Consider the following 19,998-nt stretch of genomic DNA (forward strand, 5'->3'; position numbering starts at 1 on the left):
CAATCCAGCTAGTCCCTAAAGTTAGCGGCGCTTCTTTGGCTGATCTCAGGTAAGAATCTAATGTGATCTCGAGTTGATTACTGATGATTACACTGGGGGCCTCCATTCAACTTCCGCCCCGGGCCTACGACTACCTTAGTCCGCCACTGCTGTTGGGTCTTATGTACGCATGTACGGCAATTTTCTGTTAACGCCATAATTAATTTATCTGACATGAGGTGGTTTATCTGACATGAGGTGGTTTATCTGACATTAGGTAGTTTATCGGACATGAGGTGGTTTATCTGACATTAGGTAGTTTATCGGACATGAGGTGGTTTATCGGATATGAGGTGGTTTATCTGACATGAGGTGGTTTGTCTGACATGAGGTGGTTTATCTGACATGAGGTGGTTTACTGAAGAAAATGTCAAAGTGCAGCGTATCTTGCTGAACAAACTTCTTTTTTAGATAAATGCAAAGCAAGATACTGGAGCTAATGCTTTATTAATTATATGTAAAAAATTACATTTAAAAAAAGGGGAAAAAGAGAATAATTATTATAAAAAAAAAGACAAACCCACTGAGTTTATTACCGGATCAAGTAGTTCAAGAAAAATATTGTAACTGACAATTTGAACGTGCCGCCGTTGGCCTACGAATACAAAATAAATATATTTCGTTTCATTAAGCCTTGTATTCATTAGAGGCAACATTTGTTTATAAACTTTTAAGGCATGTTTATAAACAAGTTTACCGCAAACAATGTTTCTGAAACTTTGCAGTCTACACTTGTAATATATTGGCCTTAACCAACAATAGGCATTCACCTTAACTAAATTTATCAGGAAGAAATCCGATTCTGCACCGCCGCCGTGCCGTGGGAACGCTGACTACGCACCTACGTTGCCACCTCATAGTCCCGAACGTGGGAATCACTCTGGGTGCTAACATTGCCCCAGCAAGTCACCATTTTAGGTTAGGTAGTTATAATTTAGTTTAGATTTAATTAAACCATGTAATATTCGGTTTAAATTAAATGTTATATAATAAGTAATTCGGTCTTTCTGTATCCTGGCTGCTGCATCCCGACGCATTACATAACTGGCGCAGTCGGTAGGATACTCGCGGACGGTTTCGTGCTCAAGATTTCCGAAAATGTATATTTCTGAAAGACGCGATGCCGCCCGTGTGGCTCTCTAGTCACCAGTGGAGTATCCTGAATCTACGACGTCGTGCTGCATCCAGGTATCCAGACATCGATAGCGCAGGGAGGCCGAAATTAAGTTAGCGTAAGTACAATAGATTTCTTTTTAGTGACTTGCTCATTCCCATCCCCTTACTAATTTAAATACAATAAAAAAAGATTAAGATGTTTTCTTCATAGATTAAATACCGATTTTGTAAATAATATATTTCTTTTTATAATTGTACATTATAATAGGAATCTTTAATACATTAGAGATGTCATAATTAAATTTTAACACGGCGGACGTAATTGTAAAAAAAAAATCACTATCTAAAATTATTAATTTATTAAAACTCTACTTCGCAATCATACTTTAAGATTTATCAGAGAATATTAATAAAGATCGTAGAACCTGAACAAGCCATCGTGTTTTAAGAAATAATTTAATATGATTAACAACCAGTACAACCACCGTTTCAAATCGTACTTATATATATCCTACTTCTAAATCATTATGCATAGATTTATTTAACTTTGGAAATAGCAAGTATATAACTATAAAAGTGAAGCATTCTCAAAGTATGTAAAGCATATTTTCTGGGAAATGCGGCAGCTAATAGCATTGTTCAGATCTTATTACATATTCTCTCTATTCAACTAAATTATTTGGTCCTAAATTATTTTATCAATTAACTATGATTTTTACTTTATACATACAAATTCTCATTAGATCACTAATTTTAGATTAAATATTCTTATTTATTCTTGTGGCTACTTTCACGGAGTATCTTGACACAATTAAATTAGAATTCTATGTTGAAATAATTAATTAAATAATTTTGTTTTTTTGTCTATCCCACTAACCATATCCTGTGTCTAAAAATTATATAAATCATAAAACCCTACCTATTCACATAGAGCAATTCATGAAAAGGATCTTTTGTACATTGAGACTGAATGTCCGAAGTATAGCCATGGTCACCCTTGGGAGGATTACATCATCTACCAATACTTCGAGCGTTCCACAGAACATCCAAAATCTCCTAGTTAAGCAGAAGATCCTGAATCCAGTTATCAAATCAAGATAAGCCCGAAAGTGTCACAGAATTGGAAGGAGTCATATTACTATCTGCACTATTTTCGACAAAGGTCTTCAAATAGGTGCAGATCTTGCGGAGGGAGATGTAATATATTGGCCTTAACCAACAATAGGCATTCACCTTAACTAAATTTATCAGGAAGAAATCCGATTCTGCACCGCCGCCGTGCCGTGGGAACGCTGACTACGCACCTACGTTGCCACCTCATAGTCCCGAACGTGGGAATCACTCTGGGTGCTAACATTGCCCCAGCAAGTCACCATTTTAGGTTAGGTAGTTATAATTTAGTTTAGATTTAATTAAACCATGTAATATTCGGTTTAAATTAAATGTTATATAATAAGTAATTCGGTCTTTCTGTATCCTGGCTGCTGCATCCCGACGCATTATATAACTCACTAGCGATGCGTGATTGTTACTAAAAACAATCGATTTATTCGATTGATTTTTTTTAGAACAATCGTCCATCGCTAGTCTACACTTGTCGGATGTTGCTAGTATGTTGCCCGAGGAGGTAGTGATGCTCTGCTTACGTAATAATTCATAAGTGTTAATAGAATAAAAAATATTTTGTAATGTAAGATGCTTAAGGTTCGAGTAAAATAAGCGATCGTAATCTTCGAGTCCCTGATTTATTACTAACTACTCAATACATTCGATCATATTAATCATAGTACACCACAGTTTTTTATTTTCTCGGGAATATTGCGAGCGTAAAATATGCATCTTGGTGTCTCTTTTGCGAAATATTCAATTCTGCAGCAATATCGGCCCAAACATCATTTTTTAAATTTATTTTTATATTCTTTAATTGAGACATCCCAAAGTATATTATACTGTTGATAAAGCTCTATGAGCATTGAAATCTGGTCGTTGGACCACACTATTTCCATGTTTATAAACAAGCACAACACGCGTCCACATCTGTAAACTACTGTTTATAAACTAAATGTTTCGTCTTGCTCCCCATTCAACGTGGAGAGCACAGCAACATGTTTCACAAACAATGTTTCATCACCTTTGTTAATAAACTGTTTACGGTCGGGATGCAGCAGCCAGGATAAAGACCGAAATGACTTATTATACAATATTTAATTTAAACCGAATATTACAAGGTTTCATTAAATCTAAATTATAACTACCTAACCTAAAATGGTGACTTGCTGGGGCAATGTTAGCACCCAGAGTGAATTCCTACGTTCGGGACTATACGATGAAAACGGAGCGGTGGTGAGGCGTCAGCGTTCCCACGGCACGGCGGCGGTGCAGGATCGGATGTCTTCTTCATAATTTTGTATAAGGCGAATGCCTAACTATGGTGATTAAGGCCAATATATAACAGAGATGATGAAACATTGATAAACACTGTTTATAAACAAATGTTGCCTAATTAATACAAGGCTTTAATGCTCAGGGGTAGCGCGGCGAACATATGGCCGACCTCAGTTAGGAATATCTAATCGTATCTTGGGTTGATTAGATATCCATGGGCGACAAGTACCCACTTACTATCAGGTGGATTGCATGCTAGTCTGCTACTCCTATATTATAAAAAAGGAACCACAGCGTTCCATGATTTCATTTATCGAATCCTAATGTCAAATCTGGTAGCATTAGCTGACAAAAGAAATACTAAATTGATTTAAAATTTTGGTAAAGTATGTTTTAAAGTAGAACTTGACGTATTAGGTAAAATAATACAAGGAAATATGATTACTTTTATTTTGTAATTCAGCTTATAAAAACACCTTATTAAATAATATGCACCTTTGGTCCCAATATGTAAGATACAGTGAAAAAGCTTTAAATTTATATTAATCGATATCTCAGTAGTAATAATGTATAACAAATATTGAAAATTACATTTATAATGCACCAGTTTACTGGGATTGGTAATAGTTGGGGTAAAAAGATGCTAGGCACAAGGTATCACAATAAATGCAGTCATTGCCAGTCGGCGGGCACCATCACGGCAGCGTGTCCATGGGCAGCGGCGCGGCGGGCGGCGGCGCGGCGAGCGGCGCCAGCGCGGCGCGCAGCTCCAGGTAGCGGCGCTTGAAGGCGAGCCCGCAGCCGCGCGAGCGCCGGAACTCCAGCAGCGAGCGCGCCGCGCCCGCGCCCGCCGCCGCCGACCACGCGCGCATGCGCACGCCGCAGCTGCTCTCGATCGCCAGCTGAACGTTTGAGATCGCGTTAGTGAGGACGCAGAAAAACATGAGGCATTTCTCTCTCGATCTTACAACTTTAAAATAGCGTGACTTAAGATATTTCACATCTTAAAATCTCCAATCTTATTTGGATCCTATCACGGAAGTTTATAAGTGACGGGCTCCCACCGGGTGACCTATTTGATTTCCCGATAGCAAAATTTGCTTCTTTTTATATCACGATACTCAACGATAAATTTACAATTTTGTTCTGTATGTACATATCTGCACGTTTAGTCGAGGTGGCATATAAAACTTACGAGTCGCGGCTGGAGATGTCGCCACACGTAGCCCTTCTGTTGCAGGACGGTCACGAGCGCTTGCACGGCCGCCGCCTCGTCGCAGTGCAGCCACACGCGCGTCATGCGACGGACCAGCCGCGCCAGAACACCCTGCCGCGCCCACGTAAAAATGAACACATTAAGAGTTATAAACGCCGGCAACATTAAACTTTACTCTTGAAAAATAGCAATTCGTCCTCGGAGATGGGCCAATAAAAGGAGGGGTTCGCGGCCTCACCTGCTGCGTGCCGAGCGTGGCGTCGGGCGGCGTGGCCAGCAGCAGGTCGTCGGCGTGCGCGGGCTGAGAGTGGCTGAGCAGCGCGTCCATGGCGGCGGCGCTGAGCGCGCCCACGCCTGCCGCCGCGCCGTCCACCGCGTCACCGCCCGCGTCACCCGCCGCGTCACCGCCCGCGCCGCGCGCCGGCTGCGAGCTCCACACGCGCGCCGCCACCGCCGCGTCCTCTGTGCGCACCATAGGAAGATTGATCAATTTTAAGGAAGTCCATTGATTGTTGTAATATGTAATATGTTGCAAAAATTCCATATACATTTTTATACAAAATTCATCTGCAAGTGATGCAGGTGTCAATAAGATCATTGATGTAAGGTAATCATAGAATAAATAGCAGAGACCATACATGAAGAACATTACAAATATATTATTTCATCATTAACCTTCTGTAACTTGTTTCTGATTATTTACAAATATATATATGTATATATTGTATAGCATTTGAACGTGAGTTAGGTGGTTATCTGTATTGAAATGTAATTAACTATAAAATTAATTAGGATTGAATGCAAAACATATGAAATTCAATTTAAGATAACTGATCTTTCAAAATAATGAAGTCAATTATGAATGAAATCATCTATGGATGACCCCTTATATAGTTGGAGATACACAGTTTAATAATTAATTTGGAGGACTAGTTATGGATGATCCTGTAGAGCTCAGGCTAGATAGAATTTTCCAGAAGTTTATTTACTGAAAAAAAAAACATATTTTGGAATACACAAATTTATATTTTTTTACATTAAGTTTATCACATCAAGTTTTACCCTATGATGTCTTCTATTCTCGGCGTTCAGACGTTCAAACGTAGGCTTCATCGTCGAGTCATGCCGCGGCGTGATGCTTTGGTAATCTAGCTTTATGAGCTTTCAATCACGTCATGGAGCTAAATCGCCAAAGGACCACACCGGGCGGAGCTTCCTCGCCGGCCGGAGCGCCGCTCGCGCCGCGTCCCCGCGCGCCGTGCTGAGGCACGAGGCAGCTCTGAGACCCGATCCACTCAGAGTCACCTAGTACCTGACACGGCGCGACAGTCGTCGCCGGCGGGCGGCGGGCGCCCTGCAAGAGACAAAGCGGCGCCGGCGCGGGCTCACCGTCGCGCAGCCAGCGGTGCTGCAGCAGCGCGGGCAGCGCGGCGCGGCGCGCGGCGGCGGGCTGCAGCGCGCGCCGCAGCAGCGCCCGCGCGCCGCCGCGCAGCTTGCGCCACGGCCCGCGCGGCGCCTCCGCCGCCGCCTCCGCGCCCTCCGCCCACTGGCTCCACGCCACGAAACGCGGCTCGCTCTCGTGCGCGCGCTCCCAGGGCAACTCTGCAACACGCGCCACGTTTGCTCTTTAAATGCTCGTGGAGCTATGTGCGAGGACGAGTCCCGTCGAGACTCCTTCGAGATACTCCACATCGACGAGACCGACGAACGGTCTACTCGCCACGGGGCGAAATGAGAGTTACGACTCACCATATATATAATAATACTCGATATGATTTCATAGTCTCATTCATGAACACAAAATTGTATGGTTACTTTCGGCTGTGGCAAAATAAAATTAAAAAAAAAAAGAAAAACTACTTTACTGCACCGGAAGTTCTAATAAACAAATTGTTATTTTTGTTGAAAAAGTAAGCTTAAGTGGCAAAGTATGCAAAAAATGGACAGGTAAAAATAAAAAAAACAAGCAAAATAAAAAATAAATCAAGCAAGCTTACCGAGCGACGATAAAAACGATTGCAACTTGGAGCGAATGGCGCGACTCGTAACTTCGGTACCGTAACTTTAGGGCTGCAATCACTCCTACAGCTAGGATACCAAAGAGACGAGCCGCGCCCGGCCGTCGCCGCCTCGCACGTTGCCGCACAAGCCAACCGAACACTACGGTGCCGAGGTCACACATCGCGGCACGAGAACGAAGAAAATAAAAAAAAAGAAGCGGAAACAGCTAAAAACAGTCTTAAAACTTTTCAAATCTAATAAATAATCGCGTTCCCGGCTCACCTCCGGCCAGCATGGCGAGCAGCACGACGGCGGCGGCCCACACGTCGGCGGGCGGCGCGCGGTAGGGCGCGGCGGCGGCGCCCAGCACCTCGGGCGCGGCGTAGGGCAGCGTGCCGCACACGCGCGCCAGCAGCCGCTCGCGCGCGCCGTGCCTGCAACACGCCGCACGCGTCACGCGCCCGCCTCGCACTCGCCGAGCCGACGTCTCGTCGCGGCGATCGTCACGTACCTCACCTGAAGAGCGTGGCCATGCCGAAGTCTGATATTTTAATCTGATCGTGTTCGTCGAGCAGCAGGTTTTCGGGCTTGATGTCGCGGTGCGCCACGCCGCGGCCGTGCAGGTACGCGAGCCCCTCCAGCGTCTGCCGCCAGTAGCGCCGCGCCTCCTTCTCCGGCATGCCCACGTCCGGCTCTGTATCACAATAACGGACCATTGATGAGGTCTGCCACCACCCAAACGATCTTATTATGTTGTTGTTCTTAGTTTCGTTTGCTCCAAATTCAATTTAAATAAGGAAATATTAGCTGTGAATCAGTTGGCATTGTCATCCCGTGTTATTGTTGGATTCACTTTCCATAGCCTTATTTATTATTCAACCTTTGGTAATGCCATAAGCATGGAGAGAGGGCGCCACAGTAGCGGTGTTGACATCTTAAGTGCAACTCACGTTATAAATTCAATTACAGTGAAAATAGTGCTAAAAACGATACGAATATAAGTTTTATATTGAAAGAAAGTGAAAAACTATATAATAAATACATTCATCCAAAGTAAAAGTGCGAATAAGTGTCATAAATACGACAAATACATCCAAGCTATTGCACGAGAAATAATTGGAAATATTGTTCAGTAAGCACCAAAATCATAACAAACGGAAACCATAAGTGCAGTAGAAAATAATTTTCATGATATTGTGCTGCAAAAAGAGAAAGGAAAACAGTTTATCTTTATAACCTCAAACGGTATTTAAAAATACGAATTCTTAACCATATATTGGATGCAGCGCCATCTATCAACGTGTAGAAGAAATACTACAGGAGCATAGATTAAATCTGTTTGAGCAGCGCCATCTATTGGAGAGTAGCACGAGTAAAAAATGGAAGAACTAAAATAGATATTGGAAAAAACACAATCTGATATGAACGAAATAAAAAATGAACAAAAAAATCAAAACAAAGAAATGAAGGTAATAAAAGAAGAAATTATTACTAACCTCAAAAGCTCAATTGAAGAAAAATTTACAGTATTAGAAGACAAGTATAATGTTTTACATGAAAAAATGGAAAATCAAGAGCGTCGGTTATACTTCTTAGAAAAGCAAACTAGACAGCGTAATTTAATAATTTTTGGTATGGGGGAGGTTGATACAAATTATTTTGGTATACAAAATTTAGTCATTCAATTCATTAAAAATAAATTACAAATAGATATTAGCAAGCAAGACATTGAATCAGTTAGAAAAATGGGCAGGAAATCTACCAAAGTCTGGCCTCTTATTGTTACCCTTACTACACCCTTACTACAGTCAATGCAATCTACCTAGTAATACTCATACTATAATTAACAGAAACATGAAACAAATAATGCGCTTCACACTAAAAATAGCGACACTAAATACCAGAACACTCCGATCCGAAGAAAGTCTACAAGATTTAGAAATAGCAATGAATAACCTTAAATGGGACATACTCGGTATTGGCGAGATGCGGAGAGTAGGGGAAGCAATAGAAGAACGACCCACTTATATTCTCTACCATAAGGGTGAAATAGCAGGGCACAGAGGTGTGGGCTTCCTCATAAAAACGTCACTTAAATATAATATTGAAGAATTTATAGGGATATCTGACAGAATAGCAATTTTAAATATGAGATTTTCAAACTATAAAAAAATGTGGTCGTTAATTCATGTGTATGCCCCAACCGAACAAGCGAAAATAGAAGAGTTAGATAATTTTTATATTAAACTTTCAGACTGCATATCGCAATTTTCAAGTAACCATATCATAGTCATGGGTGACTTTAATGCACAGGTTGGCAGTCGGCGGAGTGGAGAAGACCTCGTAATTGGTAAATTCGGTCACGGAAAAAGGAGTCCTCACGGGCAAACATTGATAGAATTCCTGTTAGAACACAACCTGACTATCTTAAATACTATGTTTTATAAAAAACCTACCAATAAATGGACATGGATTTTCCCCCATAGAGACATAGAAATGAAATTGATTATGTGATTACCAACTTTTGGGAAAGTATTTACAAACACGGAAGTTATTCAAACCTTTAACTTCAATACTAATCATCGAATGGTGAGAAGCTCCTTAAGATTAGTACCACCTTCTTGGCCTCAGAAAAAGTGACAGAGTTAGGAATATCGATATAAGACAAAAAAAAAACAAATTTACAGCCATTTTGGACTGGCCATTTGATGCGCTCTAAAGAGGAAAAGTGGAGTAAGGAAATCACAGATTGGTACCCCAGAGATTCCAAAAGAAATAGAGGTAAGCTATATTGCAGATGGGAAGATGAAATTAGAAAGACAGCGGGACCATACTGGAGGAGAGTCACAAGAGACAGGGCTCAGTGGAAAGAATTAGAGGCCTTTGCCAGGAGGCAAACTGAGTTAAGAGACCTGATATAAGAGGTTATTTGTTAAATATTTTTATTGTTTATTTTAAATCGAAAAGATGTAAAACCTTTTGTTATATTAGTTTATGTATATTCTCAGTAATGAAGGCTATTTTATTTATTTTAATGCCATAAACAAGTGACTGACTGAGATTCTTTATTTATTTTCTACAAGGTTAAGGCAGTAAGGTACAAGGTGTTTCAATTTCGTATTTGAGGTAGCAGGGAGTCTGACCAGACATAGATTGGGTACCTCTCTATTTTCTTTAATTTGTTACAAGTTACATAATATACTCCAATTTTATTTAATACCGAGTAGTAGAAGCTTTATAGTTCGTCTGGTAAACCACCATCATTTCATCAGTTTTACCCAGAGGTACCAAATAAACGAAAAGTTTCAGTTTAGTTCCCAGGAATTACTAATTTGCAATAAATAAATTTCACAAAGGATTTCTTTTTTAAAGTGGATAACAAACCTGCATGTGCAGAAATGGCAAGTGGTTATCTGGTCGATCTCACATACGTTAGGTAATATTAACAAAAATAAATAAATTTAGTTTACAAATGGATGAATAAAAATTTATCAAAAAAAAAAGCAAAATAGAAGACTGGAACCACTCGCCTATCCGGTCGAAAAGCTCGCCGCCCTGCGCGTACTCCAGGAAGAGGTAGTGCAGGTGGCGGTGGTCGCGCTCGCCGTAGCAGCGCAGCACGTGCGGGTGGCGCAGCGCGCGGTGCAGCGCCGCCTCGCGCGCGCCCTCGCCGCCCGCGCGCACCGCCTTCAGCGCCACGCACGCGCCCGTGCGCGCCTGCACCAGCAGCCGCACCCTGCGCACGCACCGCACACGCTTACCGTCCCGTGCTCCCGAACACACGACCGAACCGATCGGTCGAGACACACGGTACTTTACTACGAGATATGATTATTTTGTAAGTTTTGTTTCATAAATGTATAATATGAAAATGACGATTTATTCAGTTATTAATTTTTTGTCCATATTATAATGCTCACTTCCGCTGCATTCACTTAGGCTATGTAAGTCTTTCGTTTATATTATTTTAAGGCGGTTATGTATTCTTAGTGATTTTGTTTACTTTTTAAATATTCAATTATAAATCATTAATAGCCTGCGCGTATAAAACTTTTGGGTTAGTTAATAACGATGATGCATTCGAACATATCGACGGCTAAGTAATTTCGAGGTTTCGGACCTTAGTGCGTTATGCCCGCATTCATCTTTTATTATTTATTAATTTATCGAAGAATATACGCCAACAATACCGCGTCGCTAATTAAATACTTAAAAGTTAAAGCATGTATTATATGTAAATAAATATTAGGTATTTTCATGGAAAGATTTAATCTAAATATAATATCTAATTTCAGTATAGTTGGGCATAAAGTTAAAAGTCGAAACACGTACATACGCAATTATATATTTAAGTCTTAATTTATAGCAGACACTTGACAGATGAAATACAAATATTTTGGTATAAGTAAACTTTTTTATTGTATTTATACTTTTATAGTCATTCCCGAATGATAAAATAACTGGAATAATTACGTTACGTTAAATATTTAAGTAAGTAGTTATTGCCATTAGATGGTGGTTCTAGCGATAATAGTGGTTAACGCGACTATAAAATCAGCTGACAAAGTGCTCGGCGACTATTCAATAACCCATGGATCCATGCAGATGCGTATCGACTCGTTTTCAATAGTTTTTCCAATAACATCAAACGTGTACCGTCATTGGTTCCCACAACAAATTTGACGCCTGATTGGCAACATCAGTAACTATTCACTATTTTAAGTTACAAGATGGTAGCTTCAGCAACTATCGCGAAGACATAGACGCCAATGGGCCAATATTACGTTTCATGTAATACTCATATTAGCGTAGGAGCATACGACTTTAATATTGCTTATGCGTTTCAAGTAGCAAGATAAGGCAAGGTAGACTAGCAAAATGATTCGGAAAACAGTCGAACTGGCAGGGGAGGGTTCCGTACCACCAAATATATATATTTTTAGTTCCCGCTTTGATTATCCCTTTGAGCAAGGAAAAATAAAATATGGTTTAATGTTATAGTGCAATTTAAAAATGACTTATCTCAATTTCTTTTGGGTTATATTTATGTGCATATAGAATTATTTACATAAAGATTATTTATTTGTGGTTGTATTGCAAATAAATTCGTTATACACATGCAATATCCTTTAGTTATATAACCTTGATGCATAGTTAACCTAAGTTTTCGAAGACATTCCGGTCACTACAAAATTACGAAAAAACAGGAAAAAACCTAAATAGGTAAGAACGCTATGATTACAGCCGACACACGAGGAATCTGGATCTGCGGAGCGCGCCGCGGCAGGAGGCGTCGCATCCAGCGCCAGTGCAAATACGTATTATAATGCGCTCGCTATTATGCAAAGATGTACGCCGAAAATACAGAGTTGTAGAAAAACAAGGTGGCGGCGGCGACGGCGGCGGCAGTGACCGCGCGGGGTGGATAAACTTTCAAGGATGCGCGCTCGCCCGCCGCCGCCGCCGGCCGCCCATGCGCCGACACCACCCGGCCAGACGAATTGCACTGCCGCTCCAGCTCCCAGTACCTCCCGATTTGTCCTCCCTATAGCTCGAACCCTTCATATTTGAATTGTTTTAAAATTACAGTTTACCTATTCATTTACCCTCCTATTGTAAGCATTGCTTTCATACTATTGATCTCTAGTGAGGCTAAGAGCACTGGACATGTTGTTCCACCTCAGATTGAAGGAGAATGAGCTTATTTAGAATTAGATATTTAGCCTACATAAAAAAATGTCCAAGGTTATATTAAATTATTATTAAGCGTGCAAGAGATGAAATCTACATAACTAAGTATAAATTTCTCTTACCAGAACATAGAAATATGTAAAGATTATTAAAATCGGTTTAAAATCAAAAAGTAAAGAGAATAAATGGGCCATTGGACGTATAATGTGTATTTTAAGATCAACTTAATAAATGGTATTATGCCACTTGATTAGTAATGGTTATTAGAGATCAAATGCAGACGATCCCCATTTATTATATAACACTATTTAATTTTAATATTTAAAAATTAAAATTCAGTGCGGATGAAATTGTAGTATTCCAAAATTAAGGTTTTGTTTTTAATCAAGACATGAATCAAAACATTCAATAGTTATATAGTCATTTCAATTTAGCTGTTATGTGATAGACATTCGTATTAAAATTATGCAAGTACTAATAATTTGTGTAAATTTAATAGAATTAATGGATTTAAAGTCTACAATATTGTTAATACAACAAGGTGCCATTTCAAATAGGACAAAAAATACAAAGTGAAAGGTAATCCACAATGGTGTCAGCATATTTTTCAAGTGTAGTGATGAGAGTATAGACATTTTTTGGTATAAAAAAATATTAGAACATGAGAATAATGTCAAAGTGTACCTTAATTGAAATCACGAATACACTAAATATTATTGTTTTACGTATATCAACACTAGAGATAACAACACGATCGATCGAGACTGCACGCAGTAAACCAAAATAGGAACACTGTAATGTTGTTATAACAAATTACTTTTGAAATATACGACATAACCTAATAAAATATAATCCAAAATGCCTTTGCAAAAATTGAAAATCTCTACTTGACGTAACAAGTGACTTATCGCTTTTAGTCGAATACAATGAAATATGTCGAACTCACTCTCCGTAAGCACCCTCGCCCAGCACCTGCGCCGCGAACCAGCCCTCCACGAACTCGCCGGCCATGGCTGCAGCCTGCAACACCACAGCACTACTCATCATCGCCGCCGACCACGCCGCGCACCGCGCCGCCACACCACCGCCTCGCCATTGTGCGCCCTACTCTATCTATGTTTCCAGATTGTGCACGATACGAAACTATCGTACTGATCTCCCCGTTTGCATTGGAATATAATCGATAATCTACGCATATTGGCTTCTAAATATCTCTAAATGGCGGAAGGCACGTGGAGTTCGGCGAACAAAGCCCGTGCCGAACGCTGCCGTCGCCCGCCTCGCCCGATAACGGTAATCGTTTGTCCGAAAATACACAAAATTAGATAAAATTAAGACGCAAACGAGACAAAATATAACTTATTGTATAGTATTATGAAAAGAACCACTAACCTTTCTATCGACTTCAACACCATTTTGCCATTTTCATTTTCCCTTCCTTCGACATTTCGTTCACCAATCGTTGCCGACCCGACCGCGCCATCGTTCCATTCGAGCTCAATCGGCATTTTTTTCGAACGACAAGATCAATGGTTGTTAACGTTCTGAAATTGAGTACTAACATATTTTACAACATAGGTTTTAAGGAATAAAAATTCATTTTAAATTTTAAAGAATATATACAACATTTAATTTAAATGAATGAGTATAAAACGAATATATAATACAAGTAGATAGTAAATGTTAGCTTTATTTGAAGATTAATATTATCAAAATATATATTTTTTAAAAGTAAAAAAGTTAAATAATAATAACTCTATGCATATGTTTGAAAAAAGTATGAATATCGACGCTGATAAACATCGTTACACGCTGCGTGACGTCATGTTTCGATTCGACCTATGGCAATGCATTTTGCAAATTTGAATTGCGCTCGCATAATTTACGATTTTTGATTAAAGTTGTTATCAATTTAATACGAAATAAATGAAAAATAATTGTTTAGATGTAATTTCAGGACCATAAAGTACCGAGGAAAAAATAACAAGAAAATCTAAATTACATGCATATTCCCTATTGAAACGTGATGTTGCCAGCAAGTGACTATTTCCGAAAACCGCAACACGCACAGAACCAAAGAGTATAGTAATCTATTTCCTATATAGGTTACTATATTCTTAACCAAACCAAAGAGTATAGTAATCTATTTCCTATATAGGTTACTATACTCTTTGGTAACCTATATACGAATGACAGTAAATCATAGAGTATAGAGAGGCAACTCTACGTATTTTTTGTCCCTCCTAAAGCGCCCCTAGTGGCCTGCCCCGGAACTATTCATGGGTTTTACATACATACTTAAAAATACCTATTATTATATTATGTATTAAAATTAGGTGTATTATAAGTTATATCTTCAAAACACGAACTATAAATGACTGTGTTCCAACGATTCACATTTACATTATACTTTTTTCTTTCTCAATTTTGATACAAAGACAAAACTACATTTACATACCTACTAACAAAATTTCAGACAGATACAAAAATTTGTGACAATGTGAATCTTTGAATCACGCTCCTTTACAGTTGATGTTAAAGATACAACTTACGTGGGAGGTATCAAATATGTACAGTTGTCGCAACGGTGTCTCTCTGAAGTGAAAAACCAACTTTTCAAATTAGAAACGATTTACGAAGTTGCGGACATTTGACAACAGACAGACACATCATTTTGACAGTTAACTCAAAACTGTCACCCGTCGCCATTTTAGTTTGAAGCTTGCGGGGCAAGTGGTTACGTGCCGCTAGTATCTGTACAAAAAGTCATTTTGTATGGAAGTGTGCCCCCGTGCAGTAAATAAAGTTAGGCTAAAAGACAAGAAGCCATGGCTGTAAAACACTATTAAAAAAAACGTGTATACGGGATATCCGGTCAGTGAGGTTTGGTGTTTATTATCACGTAAAATACGCTCAATTTTATCGACTAATCACGCTACATTTGTTTATCATTTTTTTCCGAGCAATATATAAGAACGAAAAGTCAATATTTTGACTATTGCTAAGTTGACACATGTTTGCAAGTGAGTTTGACACTTGCTTTGACAGTTACGGGTGTAACATTATCACGAAAAAATACATTTATTATTTACCAAAGTATTAGAAGATAAGAGTAAAAGTTATTGCAAGACAATGGTACATTTGCAAAATTTAGATTGAAATATAAAGTGCTTGAAGTGAAATTGTAATAATAAGTTTTTCTTTGTTTTAGGCTGGGTATTCAGAAGATCAGTTGGCTGGTGAGTCATAAGAAGAGAATGCGTTATCGATTCATTCGAACTAAAAACTGATTTAACTTAATTAAATTGATTTAACTGCTTTTAACCATTGATTATCGGCCGCAGTAGAACCTCGAAGGCGGCGTGTCTCGGTCGCTGCATGGCCTCTGACTCACGTCAATCAACGTTCTCACCGAAAGCGTCGCCTTTTGCAAACGCCCTAGTTTCCTTATATGGTTTGTATTTTAAAACATATCTGACCGGGTGTGCGATCGACCTCGCGGCGCGTAGTACGCCGCCATACGTCCCTCGCGCAACATGTTCATGTACGAACCGCCGACCAAACTGAAGCTCACCTCCGTGGAAGGTAATCCTCGGCCGTGCCGTGGCTCTGCGGCTCGGCGGTTCGTCTCGAAGGCGGCCAGGTGAAACGTCAGATGTATTTTCCATGTTGCAGAGTTCCAGGAGGCATTCCAGCTGTTCGATTCGCGCGGCGACGGCAAGATCCACGTCGCGCAGATCGGCGACGCGCTGCGGGCGCTCGGCCAGAACCCCACCGAGTCCGACGTCAAGAAGTGCACCCTCCACCTCAAGCCCGATGAGAGAATTTCCTTTGAGGTGTTCTTGCCCATTTACCAAGTGAGTTTTAATATTTGTGACATTTACATAGTAAAATTATATGAAGCAGGTATAAAATTGTAGTATATATTCTTCATAGTACATGTTCTTCGGTAAATTTATTTAATAAGTCTTTCATAGAAACTATAAAAGTTACCTACTTAATGATTTATCAACAGTTGTAACTTAATTGCTTTGGATGTTAACTGGTTTTATTTATCAGTTTTATCAGCAACTGGTTCACCAGTGTAATAAAATAACAAGTTCACTACCTAATAAAAACACAAGGCTAAAGTATTAAGATATGTGTTGTGTGGCATGTTTGCAGGCTATATCCAAGGCCCGCAGTGGTGACACCGCCAATGATTTTATAGAAGGTCTGCGGCACTTTGACAAGGATGGAAATGGCTTCATATCATCTGCAGAACTTCGTCACCTCCTCTCCACTCTTGGGGAGAAGCTTAGTGATGATGAGGTTTATTTTACACTTATTATTTCAGTTTTTGTGTATTATAATAAGAAAATTATAGTTATTTTTAATTGCCTTCATAATGCCGTCAACCTGCTTAATGGTGTAATCAATTGGAGGTAATTAGAATGTCATTTATATGTCCTTAGTAAAGTATTTCAGTAATTTGTTATAATTTTTAACTGCATATTATATTAAATATGTCACAATTTTGCAGTATATTACACAAATATGTATTGGATCACTCTAGGCCACCCTGGGTGCTGGGTTAAAAGGTTTTCAAGAAATACATTTGCTTCAGGTGGAGCAGCTCCTGCAGGGGCAGGAGGACTCGCAGGGCAACATCAATTATGAGAACTTTGTGCACCTCATCATGCAGGGCTGAATGGTGCTCTCCCCCACCACCACCAGAAGTATTTAAGTAACTCGTAATTCCCCTTTTATTTCCATTTCATTTTAAGTGCTAAGTGCATATTCCAAAAGTGTAATGTATTGTTAAGAAATTTTATACAAGCGTAGATAAGGTATGTTATTGTACAAAGATGTGTTTAATATAAATTACTTATGTGGCATTGTCTTGTTTTATTTTCATTGATGATAAAATAATAATTACATTGTGTTAAGGTACATAAATTGACAGATTTAATATGGTTTTCTAGTAAACTACTTAATACCAACATGACTTCAACTGATGAGATGAGATCTATACAGAAAAAGACTAATGACATCTTAGCCGACTAGGAACCAAAGCAACAAGAACACTTATTTCTGTTTTACTAGATACTTTTTTCCTTCTATCTAAAGTTTGCCTGCCAGAGATCACTTTGCCAGTTACTTTGCAATAAGGTCGCCCCTTGTTTGCCTATATTTTGTAAAGATATATCTGTATTTCTAATGTACAAAAATTGTAGTATTCAATTCCATCAAGAATACGTATAAAAACTATAGAAGTCAATCTTCATACAAAGCGGGTTCGTGCAACGCACACAAACACCGCTCACCGACACGTTATCTCGCGGAAACTCGGGCGCGTACGTGCGCGACTGTCAGTCCGCTTCTGACTTTAAATTGAACATTAAACTGAATTTTTCTCTTTTTGATCTACCAATTTTTTAGAGAGGTAAGTCGGTATTTCCTGTTGAACCGAGCCCAGACTTGATATTTTTGGTAATCATGACAAAAATATGTTTTAAAGTGGCTGTCTAAGCTCGATTTATATAACAGTTTCCTATTTTGATACAGTATAAATGAACCTAAATAAATTTTTGAAAGGTAAATTCACGCCACCAAATATTACGTAAGTTGAAAACATGATTTTTTGTTTGTGTCTTTAATATCATTTGGAATTTTTAGGTCTAAAACGGATAGAGCACAGGATTTGTGTAGGGTAATCCGTTTAGAAGTTATTAAGGGTTTTCCATTCTGAACATTGTAAAATGTAAAATTTTGTGTGTTTTATCTTTGTTGTGTAAACCATTTCTATTGTAAAACTATGTTTATTTTTTTTTTAATATTGTAGAATAGGTTTTTCGCTTTGCGGGCTAGTGTGGGTTTGGAGTATGAGTGCATCAAGCAACCCTAGCACGATCGCCGAGCGAAGGTATAAGAAATGAGTTACATACATGAGATTGACTTCTGTTAGTTTTTATTTTGTGCTATTAATATATGTTTCTACAATGAGCATCACGCGATTCGGATTGATCGATTCGATTTCGATAAATTAATTGGGAGTGCTTAAATAATTTATGCATTCAGTAGTGTAATATAATATAGGAGTAGAAGACGAGCATGCAGTCCACCTGATGGTAAGTGGCTACTGCCGCCCATGGACATCTGTAATCAACCCCAGATAGGATTAGATATTCCTACCCGAGGTCAGCCACAGATGCGCCGCTACCCCTGAGGACTAAGCTGGAACGCCTAGGAAAAGTCTGTCTCCCTTACCACACCCTTCAAACCGGAATACAGCAGCGCCTAACACTGCTGTTATTAGGTAGAAATAGGTGTGGCGGTGGTGCCGCCGGAGTCGAACCACAAAGGATTCTACCACATGAATCTTCAGTTGTGTTATAAGTGTCTCACAAACCACTAACGATGAAGCAAAGATCTAGAAAAGTGACAAAAATTATAGAATTCCTTTTTTTTAACACCAAGAAACCGCCACGGATACCCTTCTGCAAGGGGGAGCGGAGGGCGTATGTCGGGACTCTTAGCAACAAACTCAGTAGCGTTCCTCTGGACGCTCGGTGCCGGGACTGCCGGTCACGAGAAGCGTTAGCATTACGTTCGCGGCGGGGCAACGTCGGCCGGCGCGAGTGTTAACATCAGTCACGTCCCGAAAGGGAGAGATCCCTTTCTTTGGTGTCTGTCATGAGATGAGCGTGCAAAATGAGCATACGATCGCATTAGACCAGAAGATTTGAGTTGAATTCGTTCCAATCATCCTTCGTGGGTTCATAGGACGGGTAAAGTTTTCGCTACTACGGTGTGCGGTGCGCCTGCGACAAAATGGCTAGGAAGACGCACCGCCTTTTAGAAATTTTTAAAAAGTGATTTTAGGATATTTGCATCCCCAGGCGACACGTTAAGGCAAAATTATAAATAGGACGATCTTCTTTTTTCGCCAACAAAAAACTAAACCACTTTCTGTAACACTGTAGATATTTCAGAGACTTTGGTTCTGACGGTTTTTTTCGCACTTTTTAGGGGGCGGCGAATTCAACTTCGTCCTGGGCGGCGCGAGCCCACGCTGCGCCACTGTGGTTACAAATTTAAGATTTTTAAGCAACGTTATAGGAGCGCTAAGCTACAAGCAGTTCAACAACAAAACACCCTGAAAATAATTTTATGAAACCACGTAACAATAATATTTTCAACCAAAGAATAAAACCAAATTTGAATATGACACCTGTAGGTATCTGTAAAATGTATTCTCCAGAGTAAACAGACATCTATCCGAAAATAGAATAGGTCCCTATCAAGGACCTAAAAGTTTGTGTTCCTTATAAATATATATTTCGTTGATAACGTATTTAATTTGTTCGTGTGCTAATTTCAAGATATGTTTAAGTTTAAAATAACATTTTGCGTATGTATTTAAGTAATCGGTAGTAATATTTTCATCGCAAATTCTGTGCTATCTCAAAGGTAAGTGGTAAGTATTCGGACACTATCTATCAGGAACGCATTTTCTTAGCGGCCAGACTATAATTGTTTGCATAGTAGGTAGGATATCTTCAGCAATG

General features: G+C 39.5%; 2 protein-coding genes across 6 annotated transcripts; one reads left to right on the plus strand and one right to left on the minus strand.

Annotated features, from left to right (window-relative positions):
- Window positions 1-3,976: 3,976 nt before the first annotated feature.
- grp (serine/threonine-protein kinase grp) lies at window positions 3,977-13,984 on the minus strand. 4 transcript variants are annotated; one of them, XM_073082553.1, is made up of 9 exons: window positions 13,841-13,984; window positions 13,395-13,468; window positions 10,288-10,575; window positions 7,274-7,451; window positions 7,040-7,191; window positions 6,146-6,358; window positions 4,995-5,218; window positions 4,736-4,867; window positions 3,977-4,442 (listed from the first exon to the last, which is right to left on the minus strand). In XM_073082553.1, the coding sequence occupies exons 1-9, from the start codon at window positions 13,954-13,956 to the stop codon at window positions 4,236-4,238; spliced, it is 1,584 nt and encodes a 527-aa protein (XP_072938654.1). In that variant the 5' UTR covers window positions 13,957-13,984; the 3' UTR covers window positions 3,977-4,235. The 4 variants fall into 4 exon arrangements, with proteins under 4 accessions (XP_072938654.1, XP_072938655.1, XP_072938659.1 ...); XM_073082554.1 differs by having other exon boundaries at window positions 10,288-10,493; window positions 13,841-13,980; XM_073082558.1 differs by lacking the exon at window positions 10,288-10,575.
- A 1,445-nt stretch (window positions 13,985-15,429) lies between these two features.
- Window positions 15,430-17,325, plus strand: Mlc-c (Myosin light chain cytoplasmic). Of its 2 annotated transcripts, XM_073082758.1 has the most exons (5): window positions 15,430-15,583; window positions 15,660-15,687; window positions 16,124-16,305; window positions 16,613-16,759; window positions 17,055-17,325. In XM_073082758.1, the coding sequence occupies exons 1-5, from the start codon at window positions 15,581-15,583 to the stop codon at window positions 17,136-17,138; spliced, it is 444 nt and encodes a 147-aa protein (XP_072938859.1). In that variant the 5' UTR covers window positions 15,430-15,580; the 3' UTR covers window positions 17,139-17,325. The 2 variants fall into 2 exon arrangements, with proteins under 2 accessions (XP_072938859.1, XP_072938858.1); XM_073082757.1 differs by lacking the exons at window positions 15,430-15,583; window positions 15,660-15,687 and adding an exon at window positions 15,723-16,033.
- Window positions 17,326-19,998: the final 2,673 nt, after the last annotated feature.

The sequence above is a fragment of the Epargyreus clarus genome, unplaced genomic scaffold (assembly GCF_041222505.1).
Source record: "Epargyreus clarus isolate Ecla_fem2 unplaced genomic scaffold, WU_Ecla_fem_2.2 ptg000018l, whole genome shotgun sequence".
Classification (NCBI taxonomy): Eukaryota; Metazoa; Arthropoda; class Insecta; order Lepidoptera; family Hesperiidae; genus Epargyreus; species Epargyreus clarus.